Consider the following 25,023-nt stretch of genomic DNA (forward strand, 5'->3'; position numbering starts at 1 on the left):
CCTTGACCTTTCCCTTCAGACTTGTAATCAGTCATTTCTTGACAGTGCATGCCTTCTTCTCTAGTCCTGAGTGGTATTTAGAAACCGAGCTCTAGATGCCAAGTTTCTTGTTGCTGCTGAGGTGTCATTGCTTCTAGGCCCTTCCTGTGGGCAAAACTAGAATGTGCATAAATGTTTCTAATAAGATTGGAATGCTTCTGTTTTTCAGAGGCTGCAGCAAGTTTGTAGATTGTAGTTTGTGCTGAAAAACTGGGGTCTGGTGTCCGTAAGCAGTTTCAGAGACTAAAGTTTTGTCACCGTTTTGCGATCTTCCTTTTCTATAACCCTCTAGAAAGTTAGGCTTTTCTGCACCAACATTATGCAGAATTCCTGAGCCTTATATATCTCCGAAAGATTGGCCCAGGTAAGTGAGCACAGGGACAAAGAGCTGGGTTTGTTGCTTTATCTAGTAAGGTTTTTTTTTGTTTTTTGTTTTTTTTTTAATGTTTATTTTTGAGAGAGAGAGAGCCCGAGCACACACGAACAGGGGAGGGGCCGAGAGAGAGAGGGAGATAGAGGATCTGAAATCAGCTCCGCACAGAGCCCGACGCGGGGCTTGAACTCACGAAACCTGAGATCGTGACCTGTGCCGAAGTCGGACACGTGACCGACTGAGCCACCCAGGCGCCCCTATCTAGCAAGGTTTTATTCCATAATTCAAAAAATGTTTATTGAACACTGACTTTGTTTTAGGCGATGCGAAGACACATGGACTGGCCCCTGCCCCGTGGCTGAGTGGTGCTCCTGGGGACGGGGGGCGGGTGCCGACCGGGGTGCGCAGGGAAGCAGGGAGAAGCTCGCTAGGAACCTTCCGCACAGACAGCTTTGCAGAGGAGTGTACCGATTCCCCGGGTGGGTCGTGCATTAGCACTGTCACGCCTAAGGCCATCTGGCCAAGGTAAAAGCGAGTCTCTGTGAAAACAGGCGTCTACACGGATGGGTGATTTTACAGGGACTGGAGGGTTTGTGCTGTGTCTTAAATTGAAGACTGGGCTGTGTGGGTAGTGCCCTGTGCTGACCACTCTGTTGCAGGAATTTAGAGGCTGTTGTGGGCATTTTGAAAGTGATCTAATAGGTCCTTTGATAGGAGAGATCCCGGCTTCGGGTATTTCTTGGCGAGTGCCTACTCTACCCCGTATGTAACTCAAAAAGAATCTTTTTGTTTGAATCCTTGTATTTCAATTTTTTGATATGTCATAGCGCTGGAGTATACAAAGCCAGGGTTTTTTTTTTTTTTTTTGTAATGTATTAAAATTTAAAACTCAGTTTAGATGGTTTTCAGTGTCTGTAGAACAAATGATAGCAAATTTTTTTTTTCTAGAGTTGTTCCCGTGTGCAGTACTCAATACAGGCGTATTTTAGGGCCTCCCAGAGACTTCTGTGTGGTATGGTCTGAGCAGTTCGATAAACTTCCATGTTGTTGATTTCAAATGCGTTAAGAGACGAATGCTGTGTGATTTGTCAAGATTATAGCAGTTAATGGGATGCAGAATATATTTGAGAGGAGGGGGGAGTAGGTAAATAGGAAGGATATGTTTTCAACCCCCAAAGTAAAGACTTTTAAAAAGCAGTTATAATTGGCCACCACGTAAGTTTTGCCTCCCTTCCAGACCGCCCTGTGTATGACTGTCCTTGATTTTCTGAAAGGGCGACTCTGGTCACAAGGTAGACTTCCCTCCTTCTCCATCGCCCCGTGAGGTAGGTCAACTCCAGGAGAGCCAGGCCTTCCGTTGGGTTTGGTGTGGCCACGTGGGCTGTGCTCAGCAGGGACAGGCCTTGTCACAAGTGTCACTGCAGGCCACCGTTCCCTCCTCCACTGGCTTTCGGTCCCTGCTCGCCCTGCGGCATTCCCTTGAGGCCACGCTCCTGGGTTCTCTTTCCTAGAAATCTCTCCCCTCCTCGATGACTATAAACAGTCGTGTGCCTTGAGGCCCAGTGTAAATGCCCCCTCTTCCACGAAGCCTTCCTACACCACCCCTCTCTCCAAAGCTCAGGGTGTTCTCTTTCTCCTGACACCTCTGTGGCACTTGCTTATTCTTAGGACACACTCGTGTTATGACCCTGACTCCCTTTCCTGAACTGTCTGCTTCATTTTCCACTGCCTCCCCTATTGCCTCGCGTGGTATCTTACATAGACAGCAGGAGCACAGCCGGAAATTTGCAGACTGGTGTAGCCCTGTAATGTTGTGGAGAGGAGAGGAGATATGTACCAGATTATCGAGGATGCTTAGAGTGAGATTAGTGAAAACCGGATGGAGGGATTAATAGGTCGCTCTGGTAGGGGCGTCCCGACTTCGGTTCAGGTCATGGATCTTAGGGTCCGTGAGTTCAGGCCCCGCATCGGGCTCGCTGATGTCAGCACAGGGTCCGCTTCGGATCCTCTGTCCCCCTCTCTCTCTGCTCCTCCCTCCCTCTCTCTCTAAAAAACAAATATAAAAAAATTGTAAATACAAAAAATAAGAAATAGGTTGCTCTGGTGCTTTATGGGGGGGTTCAGTGCAGCTGCTGTGACCTGAGTATTACTTCTGTTCAGACGTCAGGTCTGTCCACGGGCAGCTTCAGGAAACTGCTCCACGGAAGGCAGCGTGTTAGTCTGGCCGTGCGCCGGAACGCCTCGCCCCTTGTCGGAGGTCACATCGCAGCGGTCGGTGCCACTTTGAGGTTGTCATTCATCTTGTCAACAGCATACATTTCTCCTCAAATCTGTGTGTGGTTGTGATTAATTTAAGGCGGGAAGTCAGCTCCCCCCCCCCCCCATTTTTAGGACAGCTGGTGGAGGAGTGGCATTTGTCACTTTAATAGGAAGATCACATCACCGAGGTGCTGGGCCCAGCCCCAGGCTGCTTTTTCATGCTTCTTCTTAGAGCCCAGACACTTGTCATCCGGCCGCCTCGGTTTCCTGTTCCTGCAGCCCCGCGAGCCGCCGGGTGGCTTCGGTTTTAGCGTAAATTCAATAGTCAGGTCGTCAGCAAAGCTGTCTTCACAGATCACCACACACTCGCTACGCCGTAAACTAAATCGGGCGCCTGAGTGCATTGTCGAAAAGTTTGGATGAATTATACAGGGAGTGAAGCTTTTTTTCATGCTTTAAGTTTCGTAGTTTGCGATAATTGAAGAGTCACGATATGTCAATACCCTGTTATTCACCAGGAATGACACCGGGGCTTCCCCTGTGTTCCTTACCCGTTCCTCCCCGCCCCCCGTAACATTTAGGGAGACTGTGGTCCGTCGTCACAACCGGAATATCGCTGCGGATGCAGCGAAGATACTGAACATTCTCCGAGTGCCTTGACGGCTGCACCCACTCCCCCCCCACCCACCGCCCCTGGCAACCGCCGATCTGTTCTGCATTTCTGCAGTTGTCATTTCTTTTTTTTTTTTTTTTTTTTTAATTTTTTATTTTTGCGACAGAGAGAGACAGAGCATGAACGGGGGAGGGGCAGAGAGAGAGGGAGACACAGAATCGGAAACAGGCTCCAGGCTCCGAGCCATCAGCCCAGAGCCCGACGCGGGGCTCGAACTCCCGGACCGCGAGATCGTGACCTGGCTGAAGTCGGACGCTTCACCGACTGAGCCACCCAGGCGCCCCTGCAGTTGTCATTTCAAGCAGGTTACAAACACGTTTGAGTCCATGGTCCGTTTTGAGCTAATTTGTACATACGGTGTGGGGTTCAGGTTGAGGTCCTTTTTTTTAGTCCCTTCCTGTTGGTGTGCAAGGCCTCCAGTCAGATTTGTTGGACAGAAAGGCCGTCCTTCTTCCGTCGAATTGCTCCTGCCCCTCTGTCGAAAATCACTTGGGCGTATTTGTGTGGGTCGATGTACGGCTGTCTGCCCTGTGACTTCTGTGTCCCTTCCACCGCCAGCCGCGCAGGCCTGGGTCACCGTGGCTGCGCCGCAGGCACCGATCCCACACCACTCGGAGTGATTCCTCCCAGTTTAGTCTTTTTTTGTTGAGAATTGTTTTAGCCGGTTTAGTTCTCCTGCCTTTCCGTGTAAACTTTATTTTTTTTTTTTTTAAGCTTATTTATTTTGAGAGTGCAAGCTGGGGAGGGGCAGGGTGAGAGGGAGAGAGAGACTCTCGAGCAGGCTCCGCACTGTCAGCAGAGAGCCGGACGCAGGGCTCTAAGTCATGAACCGTGAGATCGTGACCTGAGCCGCGATCGAGTTGGATGCTCGACCGACTGAGCCGCCCAGGCGCCCCTCCATATAAATTTTAAAATAATCTTGTCTGTAGCTTAGACAAAGACGAGCCCTGCCGGGATTTCGATAGGAGTTGTGTTAAACCTCTGTAGCCACGTGGGAAGGATTGACGTCTTTACTGCCCTGAGTCTCCCAGTCCGTGAACACAGAACGTCTTTTTCTTTTTTAACAAAAGCTTATGATGTAAAGACAAAGGCAGCTCTGTGGTGACACGTGGACGTGTATCAGGAGATGTCGTGTTTGTTTTTTTTTTTGAAGTAAGCTTCGCGCCCAGAGTGGAGCCCGATGCGGGGCTTGAACTCCCTACCCTGTGATCGAGACCTGAGCTGAGATCAAGCGTTGGCCGCTTCACCGACCGAGCCACCCAGGCGCCCCGGGAGATGCTTTTATTCCTGGGAGAATCTCAGTGACGGGCTGGCGGGTCGCATCTCTGTTCAATTCCTTTTTTTAAAACAATTTATCCCCAGGCCTACGAAAGGAGGTTCCCTACGTGTCCTTTGATCCCGATGTTTGTGGACAGTGACACCGTGAACGAGTTCAAGAGCGAAGACGGGGCCGTTCACATTATAGAACGGCGCTGCAAGCTGGACATAGACGCACCAAGGCTGCTGAAAAAGGTACCCACGGGGACATTGAGGCCGTCCCCCTGCCAGACGAACTTAACGCTCGTGGCTTCTGTTGCACTCGGTGTCATTAATAAGTCCGTCTTCTCCTTTTTTTTTTTTTTTAAAGATTGCAGGAGTCGATTATGTTTATTTTGTCCAAAAAAACTCACTGAATTCTCGGGAACGTACTTTGCACATCGAGGCCCATAACGAAACATTCTCCAACCGGGTCATCATCCACGAACATTGCTGCTACACTGTGAGTAACCGCGCTCGCGAGGGTGGGGCCGGGGAGGGCAGGGGACGCAGGCTGGGGCCGGCCTGTGCTTCTGGGACCCGCGTGGCCGTCGCGCTAAACGGCACACCGCCTTGTGTTCTTCAGACACCGTCCCTCGCTTCTGACGCGTGGGGTCAGCGGGTGGCAGCTGCGGTTTACTGCAGAATGGGTCACGTGGCTGTAGCAGTCAGGGTCGCCTTGTGACCTTCCCGTGTCCCTTCCTTTCCGGCGCCACTCTAACACTTCAGAAGTACACGGGAAGGACCCAAGAGAACAGTTTTCCTCCGCTCTCTGAAAGTAGAGCATTCCCGTGAAGGCTTTCGTACGCTGAACACGGGCAGCGCAAAGCAGCAGTTACGAGTGTATATGGGAAGATTTTTTAGCATTCCCGTATGCAAAGCAAAACATAGCTTGTTTAGGGGCTTCTGGTGCCCCAGGACCCGTCTTGCTAACAGGCGCACAGAATAAACGGAGATAAAGCCCAGAGGCCCCCAGACGCTGTTCTAAGCTCTGGAGTCTCGAGGCTTCCGGAGGCGGGGTGGGGGGCGTGGTGCCATCCTCGCCGCTTAACGGCTTTTGCAAAACAAACGGTGAATGCTGTTTTCACGTTCACCCATTTTCCTAAATGAGGAAATCCTCTTTAGGTTTCTTTTGGTTAGCCAAAAGAGGCACGAATGTCAGTCTTTCGTAGAAGCCATGGGGCGGAATGCAGACTTCGGGAAAGCGGGGCTTGCCTGTGATGGGTACCTCTGTATCAGGCTGATCTGCTGTTCTTCATCACTAACTTGCCACCAGATTATCAGAATAATCTAATAGGGTCTCTCTGCTTCTTCCTCACCCTTCTACAATGTATCCTTAGCGCGGAATCCCAAGTGATCCATTTAAAGTATGTCAGATCAGGGGCGCCTGGGTGGCTCCGTCCGTGAAGCATCCGACTTCGGTTCAGGTCACGGATCTCACGGCCCGTGGGTTTGAGCCCGCATTGGGCTCTGTGCTGACAGCTCAGAGCCTGGAGCCTGCTTCGGATTCTGTGTCTCCCTCTCTCTCTGCCCCTCCCCTGCTCTTTCTCTCTCTCAAAAATAAATAAACATTAAAAACTTTAAATAAATAATGTCAGATCGTATCATACTTTCTGCAGCCTTCCTGCATTTCACACAGAAAAGCCCAGAGGCCTCCCAGTGGCTTACAGGGCCCCTCGTTTTCTCGTCCTCACACATCTGCTGTCCTGCTGTCTTTGTGCACAAGCCCACGCACCTGCTGTTCCCTGATGGCGTAGGCTGCTTCCCCTAAGGACCTCTGCTCCAAGTGCGCCCTCTGCCGGGGGCGCTGTGCCCCCGGATCTCTGCTGGACTCCCGCCCTCACCTTCGGTCTGTGCTCACATCTGCCCTTCTGGATGAAGCCAGCCTGAACACCCTGTTCAATTCTGCTGCCCGCCCCCCAGTTCATTCACCTGCTCCAGCTTTTCCTTTTTCCCTTAGCGCTTATCTTCAGTTTCTTACCTCTTTATGTTCATGGCTAATTGGCTGTCTCCCCCTCCAGACCGTAAGCTACCTCAGGCAGGGATCTTCGTTTGGTCTACACTGGAGAACCCTGCTCAGGAAATACGGTGAATGGATGAACCACCAATGAAAGCGGAGCTCTCCTTTTAACAGGCGTTTTGCGATTTTTTTTTTTCTAGGATATTTTACAAATATTTAGGTCTTTTTATGATTTTGAGCCTCCCTTGTGTAAATTTTCCATCTGCTGCTTTCATGACCGTAACGTTACTGGTAGAGTAAGTGTTTTCTTTTGGTTACTAGTTGATGGAGAAGCCGACAGATGATACCGTCACTCATCAGCATACTTAATGGGAACGATTTCTCATTTGTCTGCAGGTTCACCCTGAGAACGAAGATTGGACCTGTTTTGAACAGTCCGCAAGTTTAGATATTAAATCTTTCTTTGGTTTCGAAAGTACAGTGGAAAAAATTGCAATGAAACAATACACCAGCAACATAAAAAAAGTGAGTCCAGCTTGGGATTTTATGGAAAAGGGGGGGCAGGAGCCTCTGAGGTGCTCGAGGCTGGCAGTGTTTTCAGAAGGCCAGAAACGGGCCAGTCGGGGGTCCCGGCCGTTTCACGACGCGGAAACGATTTGACACTCCCCCGAGTCTTGCGTTCTAGGGAGGGGGAGGGTTGGGTGGGAGTTCAGATATCGCTGTCGCCAGGGACGTAGCAGGAAGGTGCGGCCACTGGCCGCTGTGCCCTCTGCCCGGAATCGTTGGCAGATTGGGGTGGGCGGGCGAGGCGGGAGCGGACCTGTCTGTGGGCAGGGGGAGCGCTTGTCGGGGATCCCCGGGGGCCCCCGGGCCTCGGGTTCTTAGGTTCACCTTGCGTGGAAAACTTGCCTTCTTGTTCTCGTGCCGTTGCTCAGCGCTGCTGTGGGATTTGGGTTTTGAGAGTGTCCGTGTGAGATCATGAGTGTTATGTGAAGGCTTGCCTTATTTTCAGGGTGTTGGAAAGAACTTGGGTCGAGACACAAAGCGCAGATTGCGTACAAGGGTGATACGTGCGTGCTTTTAGTCAGTCATTAAAAAAACCCCGTCTCTTTAGAAATTACTTCCTGGACCTTTGGAGAAGAGGAAGTAAAATAATTATGAAAAACCCAGACACAGAGGCATTTGGCTTTTGCTTTTATAGATTTCTTCCGCGGCTCTTCGGTTTTTGTTAGTGTCTTAAAAATCTGGGGGAGGGGCGAATAATTTGAACGTGGATCACATCCTAACCGTCAAATCGGTTTTATTTTCAAGGGGAAAGAAATCATTGAATACTATCTTCGTCAGCTGGAAGAAGAAGGCATCACGTTTGTGCCCCGTTGGACTCCGCCTCCCATAGCTTCCTCTTCAGAGACGACCTCGTCCTGCAAGAAACAGGCGGCGTCCTCGGCTGCTGTCGTCTCAGATGCTGCCCAGGCGGAGGGGCTGGGCGGCGAGGCGCTCAGCAGCCCCAGCGGGCCACCCGAGCCGGCGGCGGGGACCCCTGAAGGTAGGAAAGATGCGGTGTCCCACGAGCAGGACCGGGGGTCGTATGGGGTCCTTTCCCTCCGGTTCCTCGGCCCGTTCTTGTCTCCTTAGGACCTTTAGGTATCATTTTGTCACTGTCCCTTTTCCTCTGGCTTAGGTAACCCATTGTAGTTTTCTCTTAGAACGAAGAAAAGTTTCTTTTTTTTTTTTTTTTTTTTAATGGGCAGGAAGAGTTCTATCAAGTTGTTCTTTTATTGAAACCGGGAGATGCTTTTCAGTTACTTTAATTGAAGGCGTACTTAGCAAACGAATAGCAACTAAGCCTTTTACTGCAATCGTAGCGTCGTCAGATGCTCTGTGCTTCCCGCGTGCTAGGCCCTAAAGGTAATTGAGTCAGTAGGTTGAGCTGTGGCTTGGCCAGGGATTTGGTCTTACAGACGATCACTGAGGGTCTCTAAGGGGGGGGCCGGCTTGACCCTGCTGTCCCCGTGGCATCCTTCAGTTCTGTGGCCGGAGGACCGCACTTTGCTGAGCAGGACGACTTTGGACGCCTCCAAGTTCCAGCGTTCTTTGTTGTAAACGCTGTCATGTAATTTCTGTTCCAGACAAACTAGACGCAGACTACATCAAGAGATACCTGGGGGACTTGACCCCGCTGCAGGAGAGTTGCCTGATCCGGCTTCGCCAGTGGCTCCAGGAAACCCACAAGGGCAAAGTGAGAACCGGCCCCCCCCGTGTGTGGTGGTGCTGTCCGTGGAACTGTTCATGGTTCCGGGTCCTGTTCATGGTTCTGTTCGTGGTTCCTCGGAGTAAATGTTCCCGATTACCGTAGCTGGGGAAGCCCCTCCCAGTCCCAGAGTCACAGGATCTGTGTTTCTCTGTGTGGCGTCCGAGTCCTGGACGGCAAATTGTGATGCCCTTCTATTTAGAATCAGTTTATTTTTCTAGGTTTACCAGAGAAGGGTCTCACTTAAAAACAGCTACACGTCGGGACACCTGGCTGGCTCAGTCAGTGGAGTGTGTGGCTCATGATCTCAGGGTTGTGGGTTTGAGCCCCACGTTAGGCGTAGAGATCACTTAAGAATAAAATCTTTAGGGGTGCCTGGGTGGCTCAGTCGGTTAAGGGTCCAACTTCGGCTCAGGTCGTGATGTCGTGGTTCATGGGTTCAAGCCCCGTGTCGGGCTCTGTGCTGACAGCTCAGAGCCTGGAGCCCATTTCGGATTCTGTGTCTCTCTCTGTCTCTGCCCCTCCCCCTCTCATGCTCTGTCTCTCTCTCTCTCTCTGTCTCTGAAAAATAAATAATAACATTACAAAAAATTCGGCAGGGTGCCTGGGTGACTCAGTCGGTTAAGCGGCCGACTTCGGCTCAGGTCATGATCTCTCGGTCCGTGAGTTCGAGCCCCGCGTCGGGCTCTGTGCTGACAGCTCAGAGCCTGGAGCCTGTTTCAGATTCTGTGTCTCTCTCTGTCTGACTCTCCCCTGTTCATGCTCTGTCTCTCCCTGTCTCAAAAATAAATAAAACGTTAAAAAAAAATGAAAAAAAAAATTCGGCAATAAAAAGAATAAAAGGTGTTCAAAAATTACATGTCACATTATAAAGCGATATCAGGTTCCAAGTATTCTGACATTTTAATTTTCAGAAGCTTTGGAAGGGATTCACGGATTGTTTTAAGACTAGAAGTGTTTGAGTTTCGATTTTGAGGTTTTTGGTAAAATTTTAGCCTTATAAGGAGTTGGGGTTTTTTTTTTTTTTAATTTTTTTTTTCTTTAAATTTTTTTTTTTCAACGTTTATTTATTTTTGGGACAGAGAGAGACAGAGCATGAACGGGGGAGGGGCAGAGAGAGAGGGAGACACAGAATCGGAAACAGGCTCCAGGCTCCGAGCCATCAGCCCAGAGCCCGACGTGGGGCTCGAACTCACGGACCGCGAGATCGTGACCTGGCTGAAGTCGGACGCTTAACCGACTGCGCCACCCAGGCGCCCCTTTAATTTTTTTTTTAACGTTTATATTTATTTTTGAGACAGAGACAGAGCATGAACAGGGGAGGGGCAGAGAGAGAGGGGGAGACACAGAATCGGAAGCAGGTTCCAGACTCTGAGCCATCAGCCCAGAGCCTGACGCGGGGCTCGAACTCACAGACCGCGAGATGGTGACCTGAGCTGAAGTCGGACGCTTAACCGACTGAGCCACCCAGGCGCCCCGAGGAGTCGGGTTTTTCTAACCCACCTCATGCTAACAGGGGACTAGAAGTGAACACAGGCACGTTGCTATGTCCCGCTAGTTACTGGCATCGCTTAGTAAAGGGAAGCTGGGCATTGCATGGAGCCCACCCACGCGCTGGTTTCTGCCGGCCTTGGTTACCAGCACCTCTGTGTCTGACGCGACTGTTGGTAGCACTTACCGGGAGCACAGCCGCTGTAATGATGGCTGTCGTTTGTCGTGAGCTTGCCACGGGCTAGACACTCTCACGACCTTTACGAGATCTTCCCAACGTCCCTCTGAGACGGTGACGTATTTTCCACCCCTGTTGTACATACGAGGAAACCGAGGCACAGGGCAGTGAAGTAGCTTGCCCGAGGTCTTCCCCCGAGGGAGTGCTGGCGTGAGGGTTTGAAGCCAGGCCCTCTGGTCCCAGAACCCTCGTTCTTTACCACGTCCGTGGGATGCTGGTCCTTCCTGAGTCACAGCGATGCCATCTCCGTGCCTGGAGTTACTCTCCCAGCAGTGGGGGAGTCGGAAGGCTCCCCCTTCCCTGCCCTCCCACCCGCCGTGGACCGGTGGTGTGCACCAGCGAGCGTGTGGCCGTGGAGGAAGACGGCCGGGCCAGATACGACTCGGACACAGTCTTGGCCTGGTCCTTCCCTCAGAGGAGCCGACTCGTCCGATAGCAGACTCTCCAGAGAAGGTCCCTGTGTGTTAGCGACACCGCCACCGCCACCAAAACCAGCAATACTTTTGCGTCCTGACTTTTGTTCGGGTGCAATACACATGTGCAGAAGTGCACGCAGATCACAATCACGGATCGGTCCGGCAGGCCGGAGCATTTGACGTTTAACAGATTATTTCTGCCTTTGCTCTGCTTTGCCGACACTAAAAATAGAATTCTGGAAAGATTACTCAGATTAGCGGTAGTGATTTTCTAAAGCCTTGAGGGGGGTTTTTTAGTAACGGCCGATTTAAAAAAAAAAATTGTTTTTGAATGTTCGTTTCTTTTTGAGCGACAAATAGCGGCTTATTTTAAATAGCGCAATAGGGGCGCCTGGGTGGCTCAGTCGGTTAAGCGTCCGACTTCAGCTCAGGTCACGATCTCGTGGTCTGTGTGTTCGAGCCCCGCGTCGGGCTCTGGGCTGATGGCTCAGAGCCTGGGGCCTGTTTCCGATTCTGTGTCTCTCTCTCTCTCTCTGACCCTCCCCCGTTCATGCTCTGTCTCTGTGTCAAAAATAAATAAATGTTAAAAAAAAAAATTAAAAAAAAAAAGAAAAAAAAATAGTGCAATAATGCAGCTTGCTCTGGACGAGAAGTGAGTTTTAGAGTTTCATTCCCCTTTAGTCACTTGGTTTTCTTCCCTTAGCAGCTTTTACCGTTGCTTAGAAACATCTTACTCTCTTCACAGATTCCAAAGGACGAGCACATTCTTCGGTTCTTACGTGCCCGGGACTTCAACATCGACAAAGCCAGGGAGATCATGTGTCAGTCTTTGACTTGGCGGAAGCAGCACCAGGTGGACTACATCCTCGATACCTGGAGGCCCCCCCAGGTCCTCCAGGACTACTACGCCGGAGGCTGGCACCATCACGACAAAGGTGCGCTGGGCATCCCGGGCACGCTTAGAGGCCGCCTCGCGCGGAGTCCAGAGGGCCTGTGGGTGGTTGCCCCCCCCCCCCGCCTGGGCAAAGGGGCGCCCGTTGATCGCGGCCAGCCCCACACCTCCCCCACCTGCTTGGGAGCTCCCCCGCCCCCCCGCCCTGCGTCCCTGTGGAGCGCAGGCACGGGCTGTCCCTTCCTTCCCTCTGCTCTCGCCCCTCCTTGGCCGCCAAATTTCTTCGCGTTGCGAGAAGGCCGGCGTTGCCAGAGGCGTGCCCGCTGCATCCTGGTTCGGAGCTGGGCAGCGGACAGGACGGGATCGCAGACGTGGAGAGGGCACGGGGCGGCCCTGGCGCGCCCTCCCCCTCAGAGCAGGCCCTTCCCAAGCGGAATAGCTCTGATGTGTCTGCTTTCCAGACGTCCTCTTTTGTGCTTTTCCATATTAATTGCAGCTTTATTAGTTTTTACTGGAAACATCTCTTTATTCTGTTTTCCGACCCTTTGAAGACTGAAGCGTGGTAGTAAAACATTAATGTATTTTATAAACGTCGGGAGACACTTTTTATAAACCTTCCCTTCAACAGGATTTGGGAGCGCAAAGACCTTTTTGTTTTAAGTAGAACAGGTCTAGAGCCAGTGGGAGGTGAATGAAGTTCACCGGGTGATAAACACAAGGAAAAGTTGGGCCCCGTCAGAGGAGCAGGCTGGCCCCCCGTGGACGGCACAAGACGGGTCTCAGGTGCTTGTCCGGAGCAGATTCCTTCCCTATCCTTTCCCCTGCTCCCCTGAGACAGCAAGTGTCAAGGGTCTAGAATCTAGAGAATCTGTTGATTCCGGGACCCAGTGTGGCCACTGAGGTCTTTATGCCGTCCGCGTAGCTGTCGTGTTGATGACAGCGCATCTGTATAGCGAATGAGGTTCCTCTCAGGCTCCATGTTAGGCCTCCAGGCTATTAACGCGTAGAGCCGCCCTGTGCTGGTTGCTATGAAAGTAAAGAGTTCCTGAAAGTCCTCAATTATCTTGATCCTCTAGGTGGGAATCAAGGGTAAGCGGACTTTTAGGAAATCTAGACGTTAACTTTTTGGTAGCCCATGAAATGAACGTGTTTTCTTCCCTGAAAAATAACAAAGATTTAAAATACTCCCTGCTCACGGAAGAAGCGTGGATACTCTGAGGTCCCCGCTCGCCCCCCGCTGTTGAAAGTGGGCTCTGTTCAACCCCCTGGTTGTTCTTGAGGAGTCTGAGCCCCGGTCGGCACCGGCGGTTAGAGGAGGGCCGGACGGAGGCTGAGCTCCGCTGGGTGCCCCGGGTCCCGGGCAGAGGGGCGGCCGCTGGGGGGCTCTGCTGGGCCCACGCAGCCGGCTGCGGCCTCTGAGCGGGGAAGCACGCTCCTTGTTAAGGCTCCGGTCAGCTGCTCGCCAGGAACGGTGCCGATCATGCGTTTCCTTCCCTCCGTAGACGGCCGGCCGCTCTACGTGCTCAGGCTGGGGCAGATGGACACCAAGGGTTTGGTGCGAGCTCTCGGGGAGGAGGCTTTGCTGCGATACGTAAGTGCTTCCCGGGGAGGCCGCCGCGCCCTTCCGACCGTCACAACTGTCCCCTTAGAGCGAGCGTGGAGTGCGTTTGCCATCAGGAAAGGAATTCTCTCAGTATGTTTTTAGAATTTCAGAAGAGGGCCCGGGCGCCCTAGAGATAATTTTCACAGGAAAGCGTGAACGAAAAATCACCGTGGCCACTCAGGATGGCTTCTTGGGGCCGATTTTGAGCCCTCTTTTTCCACCGAATTGCTCCCTCCCCCCTCCTCCTTTTGAGATGTGTCTCACTCAGGTCAGACCTCTTCATGGTATTCTTTTCCCCAGCACGGCCTCACCAGGGGGTGGGAGGGGGGTTAGCATCTCCCATCTGAGCCATTAGAAATGCTTCCTTCCCGCCCCTGGACCCCGGGCTCCCCCCTGCCCCTTCAGCCTCCACAGTGCGGGCAGTTAGGAGAAGAGTGTTGTCCTTAAACTAAAAAACAAACGAAAACTTTAAAAGACACCTCGGTGATCCCACTGTCTTCGAATATCTGTCGTTGGCATCTCGTCGCGTATTCTGTCGGCCCCGCCACCGTGTGAGCGTTTACACGTGCACACGCGCGTGGCCGCATCTACGCACTCGTGCACATAAAGATGCGGATAGACTGTGTCTCCAGGGGAAGTGAATCCAGACCAGAGAGTCCCCTCAGCACGCCCTCCCTGCCCATCCGGTGACACCTAGCTCCGATCTCACGGGACGTAGCTGTCACCTTCGCCCAGAGGACAGTGCTCACCCCCTGTGGGGAGAGAGAGAGATTCTCTGTCAGCCACAGGTTGTGTGTGTATGAACGTGTCATAAAATCTAAACCGATGACTCTGTCGGTTGACCCGCTTGCCTAAAACGGGCTTTGTTATTGTCCCTTTGGTTCCTGGCTTGACACGGTGGTGGTGCTTAGGCTAATTGTGGGTTTTTTGTGGCCCTTTTTCACATAGGTTCTCTCCATAAACGAAGAAGGGCTGAGACGGTGTGAGGAAAACACAAAAGTCTTTGGTCGACCTATCAGGTAGACGTTGATTTTGTTTTCCCTTCCAGCTTATTGAGAGTACAAGTTAAATACTTCTGGTTGGCTTTTAGGAGCCAAGTCTGGTTTGATTGTTACGCTTTTAGGGTTTTAGAACGCAATCTAAATAGTAGCCTGTTTTCTACAGCGTACTCAAAGGCCAAAGAAGGATAACCGTGTAACACGGTTAGTTGGGAGGGACAGGTGCTGGGTTTTGGTATTTTTGACCCCGAGGCATTGCTGTCCCCTCGCTCTGAGTGGGTCGGCCTGTCTGGTTAGTCTGCACGGTCCTTGTGGGGGGAGCCCCCGGGGGTGCAAAAAACTTACTCTGCATTTCTAAACCATACTTGTAGCTCTGGTAGACCATTCTGAGAATGTGCAGCGGTCCAGAGGCTGACCCCAGAAGGGGACGGCAGGCTAACTGGAACGCAAGTTCCGCCATGACGGGAAGGAGTTTCGAGGGTTTTCCGTTCCCTGCTGTAGTCTCGGCTCCTGAGGCCGCACCGGACTCAGATCCTTGCGGAAGAATAGCTTATTGTGGTTCGCCACAGCGCGCATTAGAAAGCCGGGCCCGTGCCCCGTTGGGTCAGCAGAGGCCGCGCAGCGGGTCAAGCACGACACGTCAACCTCGTGGTGCTGGGTCACGTGTGTGCCCGGGTGAGGTGGCGATGGTCGATGAGCCGCTGATGCTTTGCCGTCTCGGGGGTTGGTCCCACCGCACCGATCCCGCGTGCTTGCCGCGAGTAGATAGAAACACGGTGCGCGACACTTTGGTTTTTCGAGACTGGTGGACTTGTGTTAATGCGTGTACAGGGCTGTTGCCCAGTATCGAAACGAGAAAACAGTAGCAGTCGCTTGGGGCGCGGTTGGCGAGTGTGCCGTCTGGCGAGTGACACACGTCTGCACGCCCTTACAGTTCGTGGACCTGCCTGGTGGACCTGGAGGGTCTGAACATGCGCCACCTGTGGAGACCCGGCGTCAAGGCCTTGCTGCGCATCATAGAGGTGGTCGAGGCCAACTACCCCGAGACGCTCGGCCGCCTCCTCATTCTTCGCGCCCCCAGGGTGTTTCCCGTCCTCTGGACGCTGGTAGGTGTGGACGCCGCTTTGCAGAAACGACGAGCCACTTGGAAGGCGGACGTGCGTGCATCCGCGTGCGTGTGTCCCTGACCCTTAGCCTTAGCTGGCTAGGAAATAACAAAATAAACGTGGAAAGATACGCAGTCTCTCAAACCGGTGAAGGGAAGAAAGAATGCCCGAGCGTCTTTCTGTCACGCGGACAGACTTTCCTTCCCCGCCCCCCCCCCCCCCCCATACTGTCACGTTGTCATTTTAATCTTTGGAAATCGGATGGCCAAGCAAAGATGACCGCATGGTCTTCTCGTTACCTACAGGTTAGTCCATTCATCGATGACAACACCAGAAGGAAATTCCTGATTTACGCAGGAAATGACTACCAGGGTCCTGGCGGCCTGCTGGATTACATCGATAAAGAGATTATTCCAGATTTCCTGAGCGGGGAGTGCATGGTACGTATTTAGGCAAGTAGTTACACGTTTGGCCGCTTTACAGGGGTAGGGAGGGTGGGCGTTGGTTGGTACACATGATTTTCAGAACCTTTAGTTGGGAGTATTGTCTTTCTTTTGGCTGACATTTCTCTGACCCAGAGTTAAACTAAATAGAACCATGTAAGTGATGGTCGATAACATGCCCATTTCTTCGTCGTTAAATGCTAATGAGGATTCGTTTTAGACTCTAATTTAATTACGGCTTGCTTTATTCACTCAGCTTCGTGTGGATCAGATTTCTTTTACCTGTCGGGGGAAAGCTGTGCGTTTTATAAAAACACTTAACTCCAGATGATTCTCCAAGATTTCCCCCCGGACCGTAAATCAGGATAACATTTCAAAGGGGATACGTTAAGAGAACCACTTCTTTTCTGTAATCGGGGTTTTAATACATTGAGTTGCTAGCTTCTCGGGCAGACACCTCCTCTTGTGTGCCCTGAACTGTGAGGAGGGGTCCTTGAGGACCTTACAGCCCCAGGGCATGACACAAGGGCGAAAGAGACCTGCGGAGGCGCAGGTGGCTTCCCGAAGTGACAGCCGAAGCCAGGGGGGGGTCAGGCTCTCGTTGGAGGAAGGATCTCTGTCATCCTCACGGTAAATAAAGTTACCCGCTTCGGGTACGTACACGCTGGATCTGACGCGTGCGTTTATGAGCTAACGAACTGGGCTTTCGGGGGAATCTTTCGGGATGGGTGGAGGAGGTTGAACAGCATTCGGATCCAGCTTTCAGGTCGTGGGTCCTGCGCTCAGGAATTGCAGGCAGCGTCGCGGTGCGAGGGGTAAGCGAACTACAGGGCCCCCCTCACCAGGCGCCGTGACGTTGAATCGGGAGGTCAGGCATGTAGCATCCTACAGACGGCTCGCGTTACATGAGAACGGTCCCGAGTGGCCGGTCCTTCCGTTGTGAGCTGGAGGGAGGCCTGGCTCACGGCGGATCGGACCACGTTTGTCAGGCACCGACCACCGTGATGCGATTACCGGGCTGAGAGTCCTCTTCTGTCCACGCGTCCGGGCTCCGGCGCCTGAGGCTCTCCCGGCTGTCATGTGTCCCTGCACGCTGTGCTTCTCGCACTCGGCGCTCCGATGTCCCCGAACAGGACGTCATGCCGGGATAGGTCTCCAGGCTGGCCGCACTGCCGGCCGGACACCGTCGTGTGGGTTCCCTGTGTCCTCGCCTCCCGGGGCCGATGGTGCGAGAGCTGCTAAGATGCTGTGAACTTGAGTGCTGGGTCACTCTGTCGAGGTCGACGAGGAAGTTTATGAAATACACAGATTCTAGTTCAACTTAGCCTGTTTGCAGCGGCTTCAGAAGAAGCTCTCCTTTGTTATTTTTTTGTCTGGCATTGTGGACGGATCCTCTGACCCGGGTCGGACACAAAGCTCTCACCGCTGGTTACGTGTGTATTGACGGTAATTGCACGTAATAAAGAGATGCCTGTAGTTGCCGAGAATCCAGCTTTTCTGAACGTAACGTTCCCTCTTCACGGTGCCGTGTGAATGCTTGGCGATTCTTACACAAACGAGCTTTAGTAATTTACCTTGTAAATACTCGTGTGAATTCTGTGCTAAATCAGCTTCAACTTGTTCTCATTTAAAGTATGACACGTGTATTTAAGAGGTTCTAAAAATCCTTTGGCTAAATCGCACAGAACGTTTTTCGACCTCGCCAGTGTTTTCCGTTTCCCGAGCGGCCCGGAGGAGTCGAGCACGCTGGGACGTGGCCCTCGCCGGAGTGTTTGGTGTTCGGGGGGGGTCCCCGTGTGCGGGCACAGCTTTTATTGCCGCGTTTCTGTTTCCAGTGTGAGGTGCCCGAGGGCGGACTGGTTCCCAAATCTCTGTACAGGACCGCGGAGGAGCTGGAGAACGAAGACCTCAAGCTGTGCACCGAGACCATCTACCAGTCTGCCAGCGTCTTCAAGGGAGCCCCGCACGAGGTGCGCCCTCCGCGGTGACGGCCCAGGGCGGTGGGGGCCCTTCTCCCCAGGGAGAAATTCTTCGGGCGGCCTTCCGAATAGGATTTAGTTCAGGAAAATCAGATGCTTTCTCTGGTTGTTGTCTTTAGATTGTTGTCGATTTTTTTTGTTTGTTTTTTTAAATCTGTAGTTGAGGCACATGTCTACACTGAAGGGCAGGCGTCTCTCAAGGCATCTGTGCTCGGAAGGAGATCAGGCCTCCCGACCTCTGTTTTACTGGATAACCTCTTAGCGCAGGGATGAGAGGGGCCCGTGGAAAGTCTTTCCTGTGGAAGATGTTTGACTCCTCAGTTTGGTTCGTTCAGCGATTACATAGGGCCGGTTTCATTTCTCTTTTTCCTGACCGGGCCTTGGTGGTTTAGATTTTAAGGAATTTGCCCGTTTTTATAAGTCAAGCAGAGTGAGGAGAAAGCACATTTCTCTTCCCTTCTTGCTGTCCCCTCTGGTGCGGGAGCAAGAGTGCGCCTGTGTTTTGTATACGCGGTGTGTCCTCTGACGACAATTGTGAGCGGCCTGAGCTGTGAGGGCTCCCAGCCGAGCCCCCCTCCTGAGCTCCGGGCAGCTTTCCACCTCGAGGGTTGTTGCCGAGGACGGCGGCCCTGGGCTCCCAGCGAGGGGTCAGCGAGGAGGGGCTGCGGGCTCAGGCCGCAGCCGGTGGCCGGGAGCTGACCCCTTCCCGCCACCCACCATCTGTCCTTGCTGGTGTGTGTCCTGGAATGGCCGGCCTGTCGCTTGCGGGGCGGACAGGGACCGCCACTGTGCTCGAACAAGCGGAGGCACATTAGGTGTGCCTCATTCCTAGATTCTGTAGGGAGATCTCGAATTCTCAGGGCTTTGCCTTCAGGATTATTTATATTGATCTCCTGCGCGGAGACCAGGCTCGAGGAGGCGGAGTTCTCGTTTCTCCGGTGACCCCGTCTTGTCTGTGGCACAGAATTCGGTGACACCTGACGTTTCTTGAGAGTCCCGGGGTATCTGTGGAAGTGGGAACGTCTTCTGTGTCACAGCACCAGAACTTGCTCTGGGGATGAAGTAAAACACAAATCGAGGATGGTGACACCCCGGAAACGAAGGCTGAGTTCAGTGTCCCCCTCATGGGCGCGGGAAGGAGGGGGCCCGTGGGCAGACGGGGTGCCTCTCGGGAGAGCTGTGCCCCTGGGGAGCCGCCTCGCAGCAGGAAGGAAACCGCGGTTCCCACAAAGGGCTCCGGTGCTCCTGGAATCTGCTCTTTCGGGAAATTCCGGAGTGGCATTTCTGTGGTGAGGAGGGAAGAGTCTGCCTGACGACGAGCAGAAGGCTCTTCCCGGGAAGAGGGGGCCCCGGCCCCGGCTGAGGTTTCCGAGCGAACACAGAGCCTCGCACAGCTGGCTTCAATTCTCACGTCCCTCCCGTAGTCATGTTCTGAACTATGTAACTTTGATCATCCCCTACTGGGAAACTTTATACGGGCGCGCAGTTAGGAAGTTCGGGTTTTAGGTTGGCGCTCGGTCCCCGGGGCGCCTCCCCTGCCCCATGCCACGTGGCTCTTTTCTCCCCCGACTGCGCTGGCTGCCACCGTGCCTTGCGAGCCTCTGTTCCCTCCGCTTGCCCGGAACGTTTCCTTCTGTTCCTCCACGTGCCCTCTGTTCCGCTTGCGCCTTCTCCCGCACCTTCCTTGTGCTGGCCAGCCTAGAGCGACCCGCGGAACCACTTCTGAACCGTGTTGAGTTCCTTCTGTTCTGTGTGGCTAAGGCATTTTGACAGCCAGGGCCCGGTGTTGCGAGCGCTGAGGCTCGTGCAGTGGGAAGTCTTGGGCCGTGGGGGCAGCCAGCGAAGAGCACAGAGCTTGACCTGGAGCGGGGGCCATTGGTCGAAAGAAGGGAGAGCCGGAAGGCTGGGTGGCCGGAAGGGGGATGTGGGTGAAGAGACGGCCGACGTGACACGTCTGCCTTCCTCCCACGACTCCCTCCCCACACCGCTGGGCCAGAAAGCCCCTCCGGAGACGAAGCCACCACAGTGGCAGTGGCAGCACAGGGCGGGGGCGGAGGGGGGCGGCCTCGTGCTCCCTTGGTCGCCTCATGCAACCTCTTCTTCCAGATCCTCATTCAGATTGTGGATGCCTCTTCGGTGATCACTTGGGATTTTGACGTGTGCAAAGGGGACATCGTCTTCAACATCTACCACTCCAAGAGGTCGCCCCAGCCTCCCAAAAAGGACTCCCTGGGGGCGCACAGCATCACTTCCCCGGGAGGGAACAACGTGCAGCTGATAGACCGGGTCTGGCAGCCGGGCCGTGACTACAGCATGGTCGAGTCCCCTCTGATCTGCAAAGAAGGGGAGAGCGTGCAGGTAGGCCCGTCCGGGATTCCCTGCAGCTTGCGTATTTCGTCTCGCAAAGGAGGGCTCTCGGGCTTCACCGATGCCCCGCGTGGCTGGCGCGGTGTATCCGCGGGCGAGCCCGTAGCTGTGTCCGGCTTCCGTTCCGGTCAGGACGACTCTCAGGAAGCCAAGTGAGACCCCGAAGAAAACTCAGACCTGAGAGATGGTTCTGGACTGAATCCATGACTTGGATCTGAAGTGCACGAGGTTTTTTTAGAAGTTCTTTTCACGAAAGTGACGTGGTGGGAAGGGAGAGGCATTCTGTGCACTTGTACAGCTGGATGCCGGCTTCCGCGGAGAGGAAGAGTGCCCTAAATCAGCAGGGGGAGAGGCACGTGCTTCGGGAGCTCTCCGCAGTCGTTACTGAGCATTCTAATTCGTTGAAAAATGCTCTGTCGGTTCATCTGTTAAGTCGTGGCCGGTTATTTTCAGTGCTTGTACTAAGAACAGTGGTCCTTGGGCGCTTCTAGCCTGCATAATAGGTGTGTGATTTTGCTGCCTTTACAGTTTTCAGGGATAAGCCTGTCAGTGTTTGGTCTGAGAAGTAGAGTAAAAGAGAGGCTTTTACTCTGTTTTAAAAGTCACGGACAGTCGAAGGTGAGGCTCCGGTCATTTTCCCACGTTGACGTTGAGTCCTACTTTAGACGGACACCCTTTATAAGGTTTTTCTTCGTGTTTATTTATTCTTGAGAGAGAGAGAAAGACCGAGCACGAGCGGGGGAGGGGCAGAGAGAGAGGGAGACGCAGAATCGGACGCGGGCTCCAGGCTCCGAACCGTCAGCACAGAGCGCGACGCGGGGCTCGAACTCACAAGCCGTGAGCTCATGACCTAAGCTGAGTCAGACGCTTAACTGAGCCCTCCAGGCGCCCCTAGGTTGACATCCTTTTCACCAGAATGCTCTAGGTAGATGATTGCAAGCAGGTCCAGGAGAGCGTCGCCTGGTCAGATGACCTTTTCTGAGCCCCTTAGGGCTGAGCGAAGGGTGGCCTGAGCTCACCCAGCCCCCCAGGCGCCTGCCCCTGTTGTGGCCGTCCTCCCCGTGAGGCCACAGGTCCTCCTCGGCGCCCAGCGGGGCCCTCGCCGCGGGGCCCGCAGGCGGGCCACCCACCGAGATGGCCCGCGGTCACTGCGGAGCGCGATGACCGGGGCCAGCCTCCGGGTGGCGTCTGCCGGGGGGGTGGGTGGGCGTGGGGGAGGGGCTCCGAAGTGAGCTCTCAGCCGGCACCGCCCGACTTGTTCCAGGGCTCGCACGTGACGCGGTGGCCGGGCTTCTACATCCTGCAGTGGAAGTTCCACAGCATGCCCGCGTGTGCCGCCACCAACCTGCCCCGGGTGGACGACGTGCTGGCCTCGCTGCAGGTGTCGTCCCACAAGTGCAAAGTGATGTACTACACCGAGGTGATCGGGTCCGAGGACTTCCGGTACGGGCTCCCCTCCCACCGGGGCCGCCGGGTCTCGCGTACGGGTGGCCGTGGCCTCGGGGGCCGAGCGGGGCGGCCGGCGCGCGACGTCCTCCGTGTGCGGGGGCGGTGGGGGCGGGGCGGCCGAGAGCGGGGGCGGCCCGCCGCGGGGTCCTGATGCCTCGTCCCTCCCTGTGCCGCTCGCAGGGGCTCCATGACCAGCCTGGAGTCCAGCCACAGCGGGTTCTCGCAGCTGAGCGCCGCCACCACGTCCTCCAGCCAGTCTCACTGCGGCTCCATGGTTTCCAGGTAGTGCCGCGACGCCCGTGCCCGGTGCGCGGAGGGGACAGCGCGCCTCCTCGGACGGCCCGCCGCGCTCCGCCCCCTGCCGGCGGCCGCGTTGTGCCGACTCGTCCCCTTGTAGGCAGCGGATAGCTCTCCAGCCGGCAGACGTAGTCCTCCGCCCCAGACCCTCTCGGCAGGTAGTTTTAACTCTAACTCGATAGCCATAGATTTTGTACACAGTGGGCACAAAATCAAACCAGAGCACAAGGGCTCCCTCGAAAGGCGAGCAGCTCGTGTACACTTAAGACGTTGACTTTGTCTCCGAAGCTGATGCAAAAAACGTTTCCGACAACCTCCACACGCTGCCCGTTAGCGGGTGGGTCCCCACACCGTCCTTCAGAGACGAGCCACCCCCCTCCACGGAGCGGAAGCTGCCAGCTGGTCCCCACCCCGCGTCGCACAGCCGACCCGGCCCGCAGGTTGAGTGGCCGCCTCCTCCCCCCCCCCACCCCGACCCCGACCCCGACCCCCGTTCCCCAGGGCAGACCTGCTACTCCGGGAGGCCTCGGGGGCAGCCGGTGGCAGCCCCAGCTCTGCCCCCGCGGGCAGGTGCGTCCGCGGTCAGGGGACCCTCGGGGACTCCCCCACGACGCCAGGAAACCACCGCCGTCATTAAACACTTCCTCTTGCCTCCTTTTCACACCTTTTTGATACTTTCAGAGCAGGATTTTTCTGTAAGCGAACCCACAGGGAAGGGATTCTTGCCCTCTTCCCCTGGCGTGGCGTCCTCTCTCCCTGCGGACGCTGGTTCAGAACTCCCTCCAGCGTTAATCCCGGTGCCTCCTCAGAGCCTAGCAGCATCGGGGCCCCGGTGGTCCTTCTCCTCGCTGGAGGGGTATTTTGAAGGCCCAGTCGCTTTGGCCACGTTGAGATCGTCCGGTGTCCACTTCAGCCAACCGTGTTCTTGCCGTGTGGCCGCTCCGGGAGAGCGCACGGCCCACGGGAGCCCCGCTGTTTTGTAGAAGAAAAGTGTGGACTTTGGGGGTGTGTTTGCGGGTGCGGGCATGCGGGTGGGGGGTGGCAGTGGTGCGAGTGGGTGTGACCGTGGGGGTGCCTGTGGCAGCACTGGGGCGCATGTGCATGTCGACGCGTGTCAACGCGTGCAGGGGTGTGTGTGAGTCAGTACTGGGGGGGGGGGCGCGTGCGTGTGAGACCGAGCACGAGTGGGTGGCATTGAGGGGGGGGGGTGGGGGGGGCAGCAGTGCGATGCTGGGGAGAAACGGGCAAGTAGAAAGTGAGTCCAAGTTACAAGGGATTCTTCTAGAAGCAAATCAGAACGTGGGCTTGCTTTGCCTTTTACGTTTTCTTTCTGACCCCGGCGACAGAGCACGGTCCGTCTCGTGGTGGCCCGTGGTTTTTTCGGCTTTTTACGGGAAACACGGGTCATTCACAGATCCGACTGCAGATTGCATCGGGTTCGCATTTGTGATAAGGACGTGACGTGTCGGGTGGTGTCGGAAGAGGCTGTGTCTTTAAAGATCCGTGCCAAAACCCACGCGGCCGCTCTGGGTGTGCGTGAGGGGCACGTGCGTCCCGGGCCGCGGTGCTCGCGGTCTGCTCTGAGGGCCCAGGTGGGGTGGCCACGCAGTGGAGGAGCGTGTGGAGGGCGCTGTGCTCCCCTGCGAGCACCAAGGCGGGAGGGGCGCCCGGTCAGTGTGGCTCCGGGGTGGCCTGCACGCTGAGCCCTGGGCCCCTCCGGGACTGCCGGCCTTCCCGGGGCGCAGCCACCGGCTTCCTTTGAAAAGATATGCTCGTCATTGGCACCTAGAGCCTTGTTTCCAGAAAGCACGGGAGGGTTGCTTACACCCGCGCTGCTTCCGATCAGCGCTTCCTCCTTCCTGATTCTAAGGACCCGAAGGTGGTCCCTTCCTTCTCTTTCTCTCTCTCTCTGTGTCTCAGATGGCGATTTTGCTGCCAGCTGTCAGGAAAACACTTCCCTCCACAGCCCACCTCAGCCCAGGGATGTTTGTAGAACTCTTTGAGTTGCAGCCACCCCCTCCCCCAGTCTGAAGATGTGTTCCTTTTAAGTTGACTCGGAAGTGTCCCTGTCCTGTCCCCAGGGAGTTGAGTGCCTCCGAGAGTTCGGAGCACGTTTGTAGGGCTGGCTCACGGCCACGGCACCTGCTTCTCCCGGGAGGGGCCGCGGGCACACGGGTCTGGACCGAGCCCCGACTGTCAGTGCCCCGCACCTCTCCCCTGCACTAAGGGTTCTTTTGGCTTCCCTTCTTTTACTAATGTCTTAACTCCTTTTTCTTCCTAAGTTCCTTATTTGCATATCAAATTCTGTAAATGTTTTGTAAACATATTACCTCACTCTTGGTAATACAATACTGATAGTCTTTAAAAGATTTTTTTACTGTTCTCGATAATAAACGTGAACCGTTTAAAGAAAAGGATGTCTCTTTCTTACTGTGAAATGCAGAGCGGCCGTCTCCCTCGAAGAGGCTGACGTTCTTAGGAGACTTCAGGGGGCCAAGGCCGACCTGGAGCCAGCGTGCTGGTATTCTAGAAGTTCCCGAGCAGTGCCCAGCTGGTGCAGGAGCCAGATCGCGGCTGTGAGCGCCTGGCGCACAGAGGCGACCCGGGGCTGGCGGCTGCCTCGCTCCCGTCAGAGGACCTGCCGTAGGTTTCTTGGACTCCGTGAAGGCAAACCCGGCCGGGGGGCAGGGTGTCCGATGCGCCCTTTCTTCAGTAATAAAACGGATCCTTTAATCCCGAGGCTTCAGAAGGAAGAAGATGGGCAGGTGTGGACCTTCAGAAACCTGGGCCCCCTTTCCCCCGCGGCTGGTTGCCGGCCGGTGCAGGGTGGCAGGGCCCAGGAGGGCCGAGCGGGCGCTGGACTGCCGCCTCGGTCGGGAGCCGTCACTTGGTT

General features: G+C 54.8%; 1 protein-coding gene across 2 annotated transcripts in view; it reads left to right on the forward strand.

The window, feature by feature from the left end:
• The window catches only part of SEC14L1 (SEC14 like lipid binding 1), a 55,355-nt gene extending 30,811 nt beyond the window's left edge, over positions 1 to 24,544 (forward strand). For both annotated transcript variants that reach the window (XM_043585681.1, XM_043585682.1), the window contains exons 4-17: positions 4,707 to 4,856; positions 4,972 to 5,103; positions 6,997 to 7,125; positions 7,912 to 8,146; positions 8,730 to 8,839; positions 11,742 to 11,931; positions 13,391 to 13,479; positions 14,440 to 14,510; positions 15,424 to 15,595; positions 15,901 to 16,035; positions 17,874 to 18,008; positions 20,124 to 20,375; positions 21,649 to 21,827; positions 22,014 to 24,544. In XM_043585681.1, coding sequence (XP_043441616.1) covers positions 4,707 to 4,856; positions 4,972 to 5,103; positions 6,997 to 7,125; positions 7,912 to 8,146; positions 8,730 to 8,839; positions 11,742 to 11,931; positions 13,391 to 13,479; positions 14,440 to 14,510; positions 15,424 to 15,595; positions 15,901 to 16,035; positions 17,874 to 18,008; positions 20,124 to 20,375; positions 21,649 to 21,827; positions 22,014 to 22,119 — 2,085 coding nt within the window. In that variant the 3' untranslated portion in view covers positions 22,120 to 24,544. The remainder of the gene's footprint in view (positions 1 to 4,706; positions 4,857 to 4,971; positions 5,104 to 6,996; positions 7,126 to 7,911; positions 8,147 to 8,729; positions 8,840 to 11,741; positions 11,932 to 13,390; positions 13,480 to 14,439; positions 14,511 to 15,423; positions 15,596 to 15,900; positions 16,036 to 17,873; positions 18,009 to 20,123; positions 20,376 to 21,648; positions 21,828 to 22,013) is intronic.
• Positions 24,545 to 25,023: the final 479 nt, after the last annotated feature.

The sequence above is a fragment of the Prionailurus bengalensis genome, chromosome E1, assembly GCF_016509475.1.
Source record: "Prionailurus bengalensis isolate Pbe53 chromosome E1, Fcat_Pben_1.1_paternal_pri, whole genome shotgun sequence".
In the NCBI taxonomy this organism is placed as follows: domain Eukaryota; kingdom Metazoa; phylum Chordata; class Mammalia; order Carnivora; family Felidae; genus Prionailurus; species Prionailurus bengalensis.